Below are 15,000 nucleotides of genomic sequence, written 5' to 3' on the forward strand. Positions count from 1 at the left end.
GTGCAGTTCTCTAGACGCCTGAATTCAGTAATGTCGTTCCCAATGTCGATGCTGGGACCACAGACTGTGGGAGGGAAACAAAAAGGACAGGGTAAGGGGCTGTAATCCATTTCATTCAACAGCAACGTTAATACCCAACACCTCATTTGCTCTGTTCTAGTATATGTCTTTGCTGTATCATTTCATTTGATGCTCTTCGAGTTGACATGGATCATAATACAAGTTTCATCATCAATATATTAGGGCATTGGCTTAAATAAAACCGTTCTTTTAAAGCTAAGCAGCAAAACAATTACACAAGAACACATTCTTTCTAAATGACCTGGATATATATATATATATATATATTTGGGGGGGGCATTTCTGCCTTTATTAGATAAGAAAGCTGAGATATGAAAGGGGGAAGACATGCAGGAAAACCGTCACAGGTCGGATTTGAACCCTGGACCTCTCTACCCACTGAGCTAACCGGCCACAACCTGGATATATTTAATCAATCATTCATTTACACACATTAATAAAATAATGTTCTTCATTTCTGAAATAGTGATATTTATAAAGAGATGTGTTTAAATAATGACCGTACACTTGAGCTGTGCTGTTGTTGACTAAACATGTTTCCCTTGCAGTTCTCATTTTCAATGTCATCTTAACATGGCGTGACAAAGGAAATACTTGAGTCAGGTTCTATTCAAACTCAGGTTAATAGCGCATAAAGTTTACAATGCTCTGCCGTCAGGCTATTATTGCTTTTGTGTCCACCTCATATTTTTCAGTTTTATAACACAACAACATGTACATGCATAGATACTATTCTACTATGAAATACATCATCCATAAAAACATTTTTACACAGTCTCCTAATCAAATACAGTAGATGTGACAAAACGTGTTAAACAAAAAGGACAAAATTAATTTTAAGTACTCTGGCCAATGTAGCAGCTCTGTGGGGCACAGTGGTGATTTGTACTACATACCAATGTCACCATGCTAAAATGCTCACAATGAAAATGCTAACATGCCGGTGTTTAGCAGGTACAATGTGTACCATGTTCACTATGTTATTTCAGCTTATTAGCATGCTAACATTTGCTGAGGCTGATGGGAATGTCATTAGTTTTGCAGGTTTTTAGTTAGAAACCAAAGTATTGGCTTGATGAAAAGTCACCAGTTATAACAATTCATCCATGAATTTCTGTACTAAATAAGTTGTGAAGACATTTCACTCAAAATCACAGATGTCGACCTCACGGTGGCCCCAAAAGGAAAAGTCAGGGAGTCAACAAAGTCAGTAGTATTTATCCTCTGGGGACCATGAACGTATGAAATTGGCAATCTGACAATTGCCATTTTGTGGAACTATAGAACCATGCTCCTAACATAGATTAAAAAGAGCAGTTTAGCACCCCCTACCTAAATCTTATGTTCAGTGTAAAATAGTTTTGTTTACATTTGTTTTTAACCATTAGTAGTACTTTGATAATTACTGTCAGTAGACTCTGATTATATTTAGACAAACAATAAATACTTTGAACCAGTACAAAGTACAAAGCAAAAGTATAAAAAGGCACTGCTCTGAATCCAAACCCGCATCAGGAAAAGTATGGTAAGGCACGATGGTGATGCTAGATGGAGTGTTTGCATTTCCAACTTTTACTCCCAAAAAGTAATATGCTATGCTCTAAACAATACTTGGCCTGAAGCCCTACAGCAGCACCCACAGAAACATGGAGGCCATTATTGCACATCACTGTGAGGAGGATTTAGACTTGAAAAGCTGCAGGGCAGTGAGTTTCTTCAGGATATCCACACAGCTACTAAGGTGGAACAATGTTTAATTTCCAAAAGAACACACTGAATCATTCTGGTTGCCAATAGAAATTATTCTATTCTAATATTTATTATTATCACAACCAGCTACACACACATGTAACCATTTTATATTTTCAAAAACAGTGTTCTGATTTTAACGTTAACAATCAGTAATCATTTAGATAATTAGATCCGGATGTTGAAAAAGAAAAATAATGTAAAATGTTTTGCTGTAGTCAACAACAAAAAAACTTATGTATGTCTGACAGTGTTTCATCCTCAAATAAACATATGCCGATATCTAAAAACACTGTCTATGACTGCAAATAAATAGCTGATGCAGGTTTCATTTGAGTTAATGTTAAATTGCTCCTATTATGCTCATTTTCAGGTTCATAATTGTATTTATAGGTTGTACCAGAATAGGTTTACATGGTTTAATTATAAAAAAAAAACACCATATATTTGTTGTACTGCACATTTGCGGCTCCTCTTTTCACCCTGTGTGTTGAGCTCTCTGTTTTAGCTACAGAGTAAGACATCACACTTCTGTTCCATCTTTGTTGGGAGTCGCACATGCTCAGTAGCTAGGTAAGGACTACTAGCCAGTCAGAAGCAGAGTATGAGGGCGTGCCCTGACAGTACCTAGGTAAGGACTACTAGCCAGTCAGAAGCATATATGAGGGCGTGCCCTGACAGTACCTAGGTAAGGACTACTAGCCAGTCAGAAGCATATATGAGGGCGTGCCCTGACAGTATCTAGGTAAGGACTACTAGCCAGTCAGAAGCAGAGTATGGGGGCGTGCCCTGACAGTATCTAGGTAAGGACTACTAGCCAGTCAGAAGCAGAGTATGAGGGCGTGCCATGCTAGCAGCTAGGTGAGCATTATAACGTGTGTTCCAAAGTGACCACGTTTGTCTCTGAAGTAAAGGCTGGACTACAATAGAGCTGTTTGGAGCAGTTTGTGAACAGTGTTTTCTATTGGCGATGGTAAGTCCCTTTGGGGGGGACTTTGGTCTTTTTCACTTTGTAAACCTATAACGTACACAAAAGATATATAACACAATAAAAGGAAAGGGAAAAAGGCAAACAGCATAATATGAACACTTTAACTCCAATTGGGGGAGTCGTCAGTAGCTGTGTTTCCATCAACGTATTGTTATGCACATTTTTCACATTTGTTGACGGAAACGGCAAAATTTTAAAAAAAAAAGTCCTCAAATTCGCCAAAAAGTTTTAATGCTCGCTTGAGGTGGTTTTTGCCTTTTTGAAAAAGAGTTAATACACAAAATGGGAGATGGAAACAGCTTTGCCGAATAAGTTGTGACGCAGCGAACGTGTAAGACTGATGCCGTTTCCACCGTCGCCGTTGCATAGCCCTTTCTGTGTGCAGTACAATAATGGCATTTCTTCGTCTTCGGACAGCATGCAACATGACCAATACTAATTTTAAGTTTTAAGTTTACTCGCTCTAATCCAGTTGATGGAAACGCTTCTAATTCGCATTTTCTTTTTTTCCCCACATTTTAAAAGTTCGCTTGACAATTAGATGGAAACATGGCTAATTTTCTGAATCGTTTTGATTCCGATTCGATTTTATTTTCGATTCAATATCAATTAGGTTAGGAACATTTCCGTTACAATACCAATTTAGCTTGGAAATGAAAGAGATTTTACAGTTGTACAAGGTTCCCTCTAACCCGCTGCATTCTTAAAAGTATTAATGTTTACATTAAAGCAGTTACATTAATGTACTTTTTATTTCACATGAACACACAATACAGTTTAGCTCTACAGACTCTACAGTCAATGAGTTTTGAGTCCCATTTCATTCAGATATCTTGATGTGACAGAGGGACCCCTTTTAAAAGTGGCCATGCCAGTTTTTCATTCACCAAAATGTAGCCTAAGTTTTATTTAACCCCCTTCCTGACAAGCTAGCATGATAGTTGGTACCAATGGATTCCTTAGGTCTTCTAGTTTCACGATACAGACAAATTTTGGATCACTCAAATGAAAACTGATTTAAAATCGTAATATCGATTACTTTAAACCAAGCTCTAGTTTATACATTGTTAATCAACTGGATGTAAACACCTTCAAATTAAAACTCCTTACAGTCCATGCTACATTTTAGACCCAGTGTGCTTAAGAAATTTAAATCCAGTAGTGGTATCACACGATAAAAAGAAGACAAAGTGGCCTCCCTACATTATCCAATAACAATGCCAACTCACAAATCTTCCACTTTGCTCGAACTAGTACACTCCCTGATCCTTTTCAAGAACATCAATAAATACCTATAGAAAGAAGCAACAGACACAAACACAAAAAGGGCAGATCTACACACATTCCTTCATGGAAAAACACAAGAAAGTTGAACAAATTTGTGCAAAGTTAGTAAACTGCCGAAAACAAGTTTAAGATTGTCCTAGAATTCTTTTTCCAAGGAGCATGTTTTACCACAGTAAACTCTACAGACAACAAATACACCCAATGTACAAACTCTCCTAAGGTTGACCTCTTTCAACCCCACTTGTGACATAAATTTCAAAGCACACTGAAGCTGTGGCTAGTGTACCTTTGCCCAGCTAAACTATGATAAAGTTGCCACAAATCAATCACCTTTCTTTGTATTTAGGGATAATTTGGTTCTTACATAAAATAGAGGGTTAAGGACTGTAGGCTTTTCGGGACTGCTGAGACTTTAAGTCTTTTCTAGAGAGGACGTGAGGGCCTCTGCTGAGCCATTAGAAAATGCCTTTAGTGTGATTTAAGGCAGGCACTGTGCTGGTATGGCTGTTATGTCTTTCTCTATAATCTACTTGTCAGTGCACACTGTCAGCAGCCTTTAGTGAGCTGCATACCTGTTAATACAATCCCAACACCCAGGCCTGTAAAAAGACACACTGCCGAGTGACGTTACATCACGACAGCCTCAATGCTTCACCCTCTGTGGCCTAACTGCAACGCCAGCATGGCCATCTTTCATTGTGAACTGCTTCTGATCCCACTCGTGAAGATACCAAACAAAGGTTTCTGATCAAAATTGACATCTTGTTTTCAGCCAAGTGAAAATACAGATAGCAGGTGTAGAGGCTTAATAACTCCCCCTCCCTCTCCTCTCACACTGACACATTTTAAACAGCTGAGCACACAAGCCTATCTCTGCAGCTTTGATGAGCCTCCATATCACATATTTACTTTTGATAACCTTTTCCCATCTGGCTGCAGCACCCAGACTTTCCACAGACAATCAGAGGAAATCCACTAGAATTCCCATGAGACAAGAAATAGAAAGCAATACGCCCTCTAAGCTGGTGCTTCATACACTGCCACTAGACTGCAAGCAGCAAGTCTGTTTACTCCCCATCCTGTATAGTGACAGATTGCCCGGGGGGGGGACATATTCATAAATACTTTTCCACATGAGAGTCAAGGTGAGAAGAAAAAAAGATCGTACTTGACAGATAATACTTGTTTGGTTCATCTGAAAGGCTGTGTATGCAGCAATAGAGCTCAGCCTGGTTAACCAAAACCTACCAGCTGCTCTTTAGTCCCACCTGATACAGCAAACCAACAGGAATACTTAGAGTTTAACCACACAAGGAACCTTTAGACAGATCCACACCGGAGCGAGAATAAATGTAAGATTTTCGATGGGAGAACCTCTCTGCTTCTCCCAGGTTTGTCCTGTAACCGCTGGGGCTAACAGTAAACCCCATGACACTCAGTTCACAAGCTCCTCACTCTTTCCAATCAACAGAACTTAGTCTGTTTTGCTTGCGAATGTACTTTGGCTTGTTCTATTTTAAAACCCAGACCCTGGTTCAGTCCCCCAACCCACCCCTCCCCAACATGTCATGATGAATGGGATGAATCAGGAAGCCTAGTTTACAGTATAACTGGAAACATGGAAAAATTTCAGATGGCAACACATAAAAAGACATTTTGAATGAATGAAGAAGCTTTAAATTAATTCAATTGGACAGTTTACATGCCATATAGTATTTTGAAGTATTTTTTTTTCCACACACTAAACCATCTGTGCAGTACCAATTGGGGATTTTTAAAGTTCAGTCAAAATTTCAAAGAAGTATGGTTTACTTCAACGGATTATCATTGGACTAGTCTTGCCTTGCCAGACCTATCTCCACGGCGATCACTGGACTAAAATCTATAACATCAGGCTTGTGGTTACCATCATTTGCCTGATGGGAGGACGTTGCAGTAGTCTGGTATTCATAAGAATATGTCTAAGGTCAAGGTATCCCCAGGTTTGTTTAGTAAAGAAGAACACGATTGGGAGTATTGTTAAAATGGAGGCGCTTTTGGGAAAAAACACCTACACACAAAATAATGGCCAAAATTGACATTGTCATGGTTGTGTTGTGTTCACTCAGGTTAGGTTTACTTTGTCTTATCAGAAACCTTTGAAAGTTAATAAAATGTGACTGAAAATGGCAAAGCTTTTTTATTGTCCAAAATTAAACCTAACACTGTATTGCTCTCTTTATATGGCATTTGTATGCTGAACCTTTGGTACCAAATGGACTGGGCCAGGCTGTAAAACCACAACCAACCAACTGCTGGTGCCTGTTTATTATGTGCTGAAACGTCTAATCTATTAGATATACAGAGCTGAATTTGTCAAGGTTCTTGCCACAAGCAGTAACAACGGACTTATGTTTGAACCCAGCTTGCAGTACTTTGTCTCACTTCAGTATACAAATAATACATCACATTTTTGGATGTAGAGGAAGACGAGCCCAACTAAACTTAGTTACGTACGTTTTTATTTCTCACATCCTATTTCTATTTGCTGTTGAGATACCTTCCACATAACTCACCACATTGTGACTCAGAGTTGACAATGTAGTGTGTGTGTGTGTGTGTGTATATATATATATAGCTCCTTTGGCAGAGTCATGGTAATGTATTTACAAACACACTTAAAACTGACTCATTGTCTGTGGTGTGTTTTAAACCAAGTTACAATAGTACAACTAGACTTTCTACGATCTATAACTGTATTCACAAAAACCATTTAACATTAAATATTTTTCCCACCAAGATAAAATAAAAAGTCCTACATACAGGATTATTGCAAATATTTTATTAACCACATAACTGAATCGTGATATGCCGTATTTCTTCTTCTCTATTTACAATACACGCATCTTTCTGATATTTTCGCCATAAATACAGAAATGTAATATGTAAACTGTCACACAAAAAAACATTGTTGTCTCTATTTACAGTGTTGCGCTATACGATATGTATAGAAAAGCATGGTGTTTTCACTGTAACGAAAGCTAACCTTATTTCCCATATTTGAACAGCGTTGGAGCAAATGTCCCCATGTGTAACTAGTAATGTGGAGGAGCAGTACTTACTCTCTGCGGTGGCGGGCCGGAGGCAGGACGACAGACCCAGCATCAGACCCCAAAACAAGGTCAAGCGGCTCCATTCCGTTCGAGACCTCATTCCTGGATGTGTAAATCCTCACAAATCCTGTAAATAAATATGTAGAGGGGAGGAAACTTGAGCAAACCCTGCTCAGAATTATTAAAAGGCTTTTAAATCTCCAGTCAGCACCTTTTAGCAGTTAGCCAGCTAATGGAGCTAATAGCTACTCCGAACAGGCTAGCAGGGTAGCTTTCTCACGTTTCCTAATGGAAGTCCAATCGTGCTCCAAAATCACCAATGTATTCCTCTGGCTAGAAATGTATTCATAGTTCTGTTTTATTCCTGCAAAAAATAACCCTGCATTGATGTGTGTAATGAAACCAATGTTAGGGTTGTTAAACTAGCGGCGGGGATTCCTCTGTAATCCGCATCTTCACACTCCATACCTGGAGGAAAAACATTCAACGTCCCGCTGCTGGAGGATTCTAGGGAGGCAGAAAAAGGGTCAACCCCCCCCCCCCCCTTTAAAATTAGGATGGAAAGAGCCTGTCTAGGACATACAGTAACATGTTAAATCAATGCGCAGCCTCCTTGAGTGAACGACACGACGTTTGTTTCGATATATCCAGGAGAACATCTAGTTTCAGACCGCAGCCTCCTCCTCCTCCTCCTCCTCCTTCTTCTCCTCCTTCTCCTCCTCCTCAGACACTCATCATGCACACACACATCGCGTTGTTTTGGTAGGAGTAATTCACCTTCATATCGGCGGGAAATGGAGTATTTGACCTTATTGCTCAGGGTCAAGTCAAGTCCTCTGGTTATCTAATGCCCTCCGTCGATAGATAGCTGAACGGGTAGCGTAGTTAGACAGATTAATGTGCAGGGACACACACAGTCTCCTTCGACCAGTCTGCAGTCTGTCGTGTTCGCTGTAAACACGGCGCCCTGCGCAGAGATCGTCTCTGTTTCAAACGATGATTCACTCGAGCTTCTGCCCCGCCTTCCAGTCTGTGAAAGTGGGCGTCGCTCTTACTGCAGTTTAGCGGAGAGCAGTTACCATAGTGACTGGTCTGGTACTCACAAGAAGGTCAGTTTGATCCCGGTGTGTTTTAGAGTCGTTAACAGAATAAACTCTACTCTATATTAACAAGAGGACACCGCATGCCATAACTTTATCATTTGCACCAAAAGTCAATTTCACAACGACAACTGTCCTTGTACATTCACACCAGACACGAGGCAGGGGTTATAAACTGGACCGCCATTAATCTACCAGTAGCCTATAAACAAACATAGGCCTACTTTCCAATTGACTAATGCATTCATTTGTGCAGGGTCTACTTCTTTGTAAGGTCCACATCACCATAATAGATCGAAAATGTAGACAGAGTGAGACCTCTGAACCTTCCTTCTCCTCTGTGGTCACCGCCGTAGCGACTCCGTTTACGACCGACGTGGTGTGAAGGATATCCGGGGCCGAAGATCCAGGATCAGGGTTGTTTTGCTGCTCCCAAATACCAGTACACAGCGGAGGGCTGCCTATACAAAGATCGTGTCTGTCTGCACCACCTGTAATTACATTTTTGAATCTACGCAGTCACAGCAGTGTCTTTATGTGTATATAATGTTATAAGCCTGTCATTCATACATGTCTACAAATGCGTTTTTATATTCATATCCTATTGCTTTTCGGGGGCTAGTTCCTGTGTTGTGTCTGCTTAATTGTAATCTAGACAGAAAATAATTTGATGGCCATGTTTGTTTTTACATTATGATATGATATAATAATTTAACTTTGTTTAATGTAGCCTACTAAGTCTAGCCTATGTTTCATCTAACTAATAAAATCACATATCATCGCCCCTTGCCTTGTAATATCAGGCTGTGTCACAAAAAATCATCACGTAGTCATGTCTTTTGCCTTTTGGTAGCAATTCATGCAAAACATTTGGCTCTGGGTTTCCTCTGAAATGCTGCCATCTCGAGGTCAGCGGACCAACTGCGAGTTTACAGTCAAATCAAATAGAAGAGGGAGGGCAAAAACTCAAAATATTCATTTTAATTTTCTGATAAAAACAATGAAAATATGAATGTTTTCCTTTTGAAGACATGGTTTAAAATATGAATGATGTTGTTGTGGGAGGTTGAAGTATAGACTCCGACAAATGCTTTGTCTGAACTATGGAGCTCAACAGCGATTTCAACTACTAACTTAAAAACCACAAACAAGAGACAAACAAGTCATACTGTAGTCTTGTAAGCTGAATATTTAGGGAAAGAGTGTCACCCCTCATATGTGGGGATTTCAAAATCACTTATCTCACCACACTGACTTTCTCGTTTGTTTGATACACAGACAGGTCCAGTTGAAATGATCTTTTGAGGTCCGAGGCCCAGTCTGAGGATGTGGAGGTCCAGCAGCTTGTGATGCTGTGAGAGAAGCAGACAGTAAACAATAGCGTCCATAGAAGAGCCCTGACAGTTTTGATTATTCCTCTAATTACAGGCCGCTTTTATCACTTCACAGAGCTGAGCACAGAGGCATTATTTGAGCCACACATTACCTCAGTTCTGGCAGACAGCACTCGACATCCGTCAGAATCCAACAATTAGCACTGTGAGAAAAGAAAATGCACATTAAAAATGAAGTAAATATCAGTGGCCACCCAAGAGTCCAAATACAGTGAGTCACCCTCTAACAAGTGCTCACTGTACCAACATGACCTCCCTGTGCCAGAGAATGTTGTGCCTGTCCACTTGCATTTGTTAAGTCCCTATTAAAGTCCCCATGAAGGCAGCCGACGGGCCCACCTACCTCGACTGTCCCACTGAAATCCATTCTCACACTGCACTCATGTGGAAATAAGCCTGTTTACCACCAACGGGTCACACATGCTAATGAGCGTCTGTTTGTTTTCCACTGTGCTCATGCAGGATGAAGGGAATTTAGAGGGGAAATAATAGACGATATGCAGACAACAGCCCGGGTGGCTTTGCTGCACTAATGATGAAAAAACATAGAACAGAAAATTAATGGATATGAAATCAGAACAGGAAATGTGGTCTGACATTTTGATGTTGCTGGGTCACAGAAATACAGAATGTTGGCTGGCCTGGTTTGGAAGTGGTGGGGCAGTTGTGTCTCAAGAAAAGACCACAGCTTTGTCTGATGAACCCCCACCTGACAGGTAAGGTATATTATTGTGTAGAATTAGAAACTTGTCTGCACCATAAACTGTAGATCCTATACAGGCTTTGGTCTATATTGATGACATGGCAATCAATCCTCAAAATGGTAATTTTGTATCTTCTCCCAAGAACAAAAACATTTTCTTAATTTAGTTTTTTGTGTCGGGCTCCACAGGAATATGACACAAAGCTTGATCCATTCCCATGATCTTGATAATGATCCATACAGAATAACATACAACAGTAAGTCTCATAATTGTTTGTGTTATTGGTTGTGCTGTGTATGTGTGTATGTGTGTGTGTGTGTGTGTGTCTTGGTTAGCATCGTTGCCTCACACACCAAGGTCCAGCGAATACAGTAAATGCTGACCCAGGTCCTATCTTTGTGCCCAAAGACATACAGGTGAGGTGAGGTGGCCTGGAGAATCTAAATTGTCTGTAGAAAGAATAGATCCAATGCCTCACTGTTTCCCTGCACATGTTGTTTCCATGCCCAGTTCTCTCATGAACCCCATGATCCTGATTAAGTATTGAGGATTAAAACACACTTATTTCATTCAGTATAGTATGATCAACTACAATCCATTTTTACAGAAAATTGCAATTGTTAAATCTGTATTTTTTATTTGCATTATCAGTTCAATCATAATTGATGTATGTTAGAACAGCCTCAGGCTCAGAGGAGCCATATTAGATATCTGCCTTTCACTGATCAGTGACACAGAGCAATATTACACAGCAATGGAAATATTTCACCCTTGCGTGCATGCATGGAATAGACAAAAATACTTTACAGTACAACAATTTAACTGTATATATCATACTGTAAATACATGTATTGTTCATTTTGCCTAATACAATTTTCTGTCTTTGGCACACATATATTATATTGACTTTTTATAGCTCACAAAAACAGGCAAAGAAAGGTGGAGCTAGTGTGACATTACTGCTTTGAGATGTCGAGGCAGCGTGAAGACAAAGGTACAAAGGGTCCAGTAATTACATGCAGCAGTTAGTGGTGCATTAGTCACAAAGACTGCAAAATGATGTAATGTGGCAGTAAAAGCTCTCAGAACTCCTGGTGATGAGAAACAGTGTAATCCCTCACCAACGTTGACACGTAATAGGATATTGACTTTACAAAGCTACACGTGGACTTAAAAACACTCTCACCAAAAAATGATTAGCTTTACCAAACTGCTGTACTACACATTTTACTCTACAAACGTGTCATGTCGCGACCCGACCCCGGATAAGCGGATGAAGATGGATGGATGGATGGACTTGTCATGTCAATGTGTTTTGATAATTAGCGAACATACAGATAACTAATGTTTATAAGAAGCAGGGAAACAATAAAGTTCATATACTGAATGTGTTTTATAATAATATTTTGAGTGAATTCAAGCCACAACGTATGCTGTAAATTCAGTTATCTTCACATTAATCCAGTCCCATTTTACCCAACACATAATGTCTGAACTGTGATTTTCTCTTTTGAGAGTATTTCTGACAGATTTTTTACCATGTTGATTGCATAAAATGCACATTTCACCTCACCTACACAAAATATATTTATGACATTTTAATGAAAGAATCATAGCTAATTTTTCAACGAGTACATTTACATGGGTTATGGCATTAGCGTTATCCTGGTTGTGATCTTATTCGGGATGTGTTTACATGGAACATAAAAAAAAATAGTTATAGAGCTATCCCTGTATACATGATTCAAACAGTATCCAGGTTTCTGATCATCTGGGTAGAGTTGTGTCTTCATTTATCGCCATCTCAGTCACTGTTGACTGATATAGCCTACCAATAAAGAATGTTGAGAAACCTGGATAAGGTGTTAACATGCCACAGAATCCTGGTTTATATCATATCAACGTTTCTGAAACGATAATATGATGTTTAAATGTGCAACACAAACAACCATACTCCATGAACCTACTTTTCTATGGCATGGACTGAACAGCACAGTCCATGATGCAAACGCACTCAATGACCTGTCCGGACCAAAAGACCGGAGGTATTTGTTTGAAGTCGACTGCTGAATGTGGAGACCCAACCGGATGTAGCCAATTAACTCATCCGGCAGCTAGCTGAGAGGCCGTTTAGCACTCTAACTAACGTCATCTAAACAATCAAAACCTTAATAATTTAATTATTACTTTATATTGTCATTTGACAACACCAAAGAAGAGTCATGATTAAAGCCATCTTGATATTTAACAACCACGGAAAACCCCGGCTGATCAGATTCTATCAGTATTTTGTAAGTATTTTGGGGTTGTTGTTCAAAACATTAGCATTGTCTTCACTCTTGTTTAGCTAGCTAGCTGAGAGTTAGTGTGGGGTTAGCACCACCTAGTTAGCTAGACCTCGATATGTGTGTGTTAATGAACTAAGACAACATAAACAACTTACACATAACGTTAGCTGATGCTAGCTTGCAATAATGTAACGTTAACTGTTAAGAGAGCAAACCGCATAGCTTAGCTATGTAATGTAACTTGTTACTTTAATTTCCCTCCTTTGCCGATAGAGGGTTTTCACCGACGTCACGTTCTGGGTGGTAACCTGGATGCGCGGCCATATTGGAGGTACTCGGTGTAAATAACTGAATGGAGTATTGTGCACTTTGGATACTTTAATACTTTATGTCTAAACAACAGAAAAGCTCATCAAAACGCATCCAAGATGCAAAGGCATGGAAGGACTTGGACTACAAAAAGGCGTGATATTTTGAGAAATTACAGTTTACTGGTGGTGCAGATCCCTACGAGTTGGCTCCCTCTTCTTGAATCCATGGCGACCCGGTGATTCTTCCTTCAGTTGCATATCCCGATATAGTCAACTACCTGGTGTTCTCGCCGAGCCCATACACAGCGGAAGACCTTAAATCCTACAAAAGTTTGGAGGCTTATAACCAGATGGTGTGTGGATGGGTGAGGGAGACGCAGTACCAAGTCATTAACGACCAATGTGTTGTGAAGGCCAAAGTAAGTAATGCAATAACGTCTTTAATCAACCTAACCTTAACTGTATGATCTCATTGTGATACTCAAGGTGTAGCCAAGTGACTCTCAATAGTTTATTTTCATTTCAAAGACTGAACAGGACAGAGGTTTCCCTCGTAGATCCTGGTTGAGCTTCCAACCACAAGCGCCTCCTTTCCTCTGATAACTTCTGACATTCCTCTCCCTAGTTTTTAATAACTTTTGGAAATCGATAATATTCCAAATGTTTTTCTCGGTCTGACCTATTGGTACAACCTAAAACACGGCAATAATGAACCATTTTCCTTAACGCCATTCGGGATCTACGTCAGTGCCTGTGTTGTGATGCGGAGTACCTCCAATATGGCGACTTCTGGTCTGATGACGCGTCGTGAAAACCCCCTTTTTTTGCGCGACTTTTAGTACTGTATCAGCCAGCTATCTAAATGTTAAGAATGAAAGCACTCCAACCAAAGAGACTACATTTCCCAGAATGGTTGGCGCTTAATACCCAGTGGACCCACGTGTTCTCATGGTTCCCTTGCAGGCGGAGGACATGCAGCAGCAGATCATTCGGGAGACTTTTCATTTGGTTTCTAAGAGAGACGACAACGTCTGCAACTTCTTGGAGGGTGGAAGGTGAGTGTTGCTGTTTGCTATGATTATGTTCCAAACTCACATGTTGAATAATTAAGCATGTATTTATAATACATGTACATCTAAAAAGAGATGCACTACTATGAGAAAAGCTGCTGCAACGGTACTATTTTAGCTTATGTTGTTATTTGTTTATGGCAAAGAAGACTGACTTAGTGTGACAGTTAAACATGAGATTATATACATTTGGAGACTTTTAAGTTTGTGCTGGTAGAGACTACAAGGCATGACATTTTGACAAAACGTTGATACTCACTACTTTACACTCTGGGCCACATTTGTGGTTTTTCTCTATTTGGTTTGATGTGTCACTACTACCATAGACTGTTAATATTAATGGACAGAGCATCCAGTTCGGCGAAGTGCTGCAAATGCGGAAGCTCCTTTTAAACCTGCGTTCTTTCTGAATTCCAGCAGGGGGAGACACGTGCGGTTGCAAAAAGGAGGTGGGTTTCTGTAGAAGTCTATGAGAAAGTGACCCACTTCTCACTTGATTTATTACCTCAGTAAACATTTTCATAATGAGTTTATGGTCTCAATCGCTAGTTTTAAGTCTTCTGCAACACAGAATGATGTTCATTTTTTTAATTATGGTGTCGTTGATTTTAAAATCGGCGATAAAGCAGGGGGTGTTTTAGGGCGTGGCTATGATGTGATTGCCAGTGAAAGTGTGTAACGTAATGTAGAGTGTAAGCAGCTCCTCCCTCTCGTCTAAAATATTCACATCCCAACCAGGATGGCTGTGCCCGTAATGGCAAACTCTACGACTCAGCAGATCTCCACAAACCAATGGGTGACATCACACATGCTCTGTCCATTAATATTATACAGTCTATGGTCACTACAGAAGCTGACATCACGTGGCTGACTGCAGCTGCAGTAGCAGGACTTTAACCATTAGATGGAGGCAAACCCACTCAAGTAGACCTG

The 15,000-nt window shown here is 40.0% G+C and overlaps 2 protein-coding genes and 1 long non-coding RNA gene across 6 annotated transcripts in view; 2 read left to right on the forward strand and 1 right to left on the reverse strand.

Annotated features, from left to right (window-relative positions):
* igf1rb (insulin-like growth factor 1b receptor) overlaps window positions 1-8,204 on the reverse strand; it is a 60,462-nt gene extending 52,258 nt beyond the window's left edge. For 2 of the 3 annotated variants that reach the window (XM_078277658.1, XM_078261523.1), the window contains exons 1-2: window positions 7,210-8,204; window positions 1-64 (exon numbers count right to left, since the gene is read on the reverse strand). The exon at window positions 1-64 is cut by the window's left edge and continues 503 nt beyond it. In XM_078277658.1, coding sequence (XP_078133784.1) covers window positions 1-64; window positions 7,210-7,300 — 155 coding nt within the window. In that variant the 5' untranslated portion in view covers window positions 7,301-8,204. The remainder of the gene's footprint in view (window positions 65-7,209) is intronic. The other variant, XM_078269606.1, reaches the window with a different exon arrangement.
* Window positions 8,205-8,589: 385 nt separating this feature from the next.
* LOC144515023 (uncharacterized) lies at window positions 8,590-10,655 on the forward strand. The gene is made up of 3 exons (XR_013501742.1): window positions 8,590-8,793; window positions 9,579-10,410; window positions 10,587-10,655. It is a non-coding gene; the product is annotated as an uncharacterized LOC144515023 (long non-coding RNA).
* A 1,828-nt stretch (window positions 10,656-12,483) lies between these two features.
* The window catches only part of ap3s2 (adaptor related protein complex 3 subunit sigma 2), a 26,100-nt gene continuing 23,583 nt past the window's right edge, over window positions 12,484-15,000 (forward strand). The window contains exons 1-2 of one of the 2 annotated variants that reach the window (XM_078251821.1): window positions 12,484-12,689; window positions 13,961-14,052. In XM_078251821.1, the coding sequence (XP_078107947.1) occupies window positions 12,621-12,689; window positions 13,961-14,052 (161 nt within the window). In that variant the 5' untranslated portion in view covers window positions 12,484-12,620. The remainder of the gene's footprint in view (window positions 12,690-13,960; window positions 14,053-15,000) is intronic. The other variant, XM_078251039.1, reaches the window with a different exon arrangement.

This window comes from Sander vitreus, chromosome 1 (genome assembly GCF_031162955.1).
Source record: "Sander vitreus isolate 19-12246 chromosome 1, sanVit1, whole genome shotgun sequence".
Lineage (NCBI taxonomy): Eukaryota > Metazoa > Chordata > Actinopteri > Perciformes > Percidae > Sander > Sander vitreus.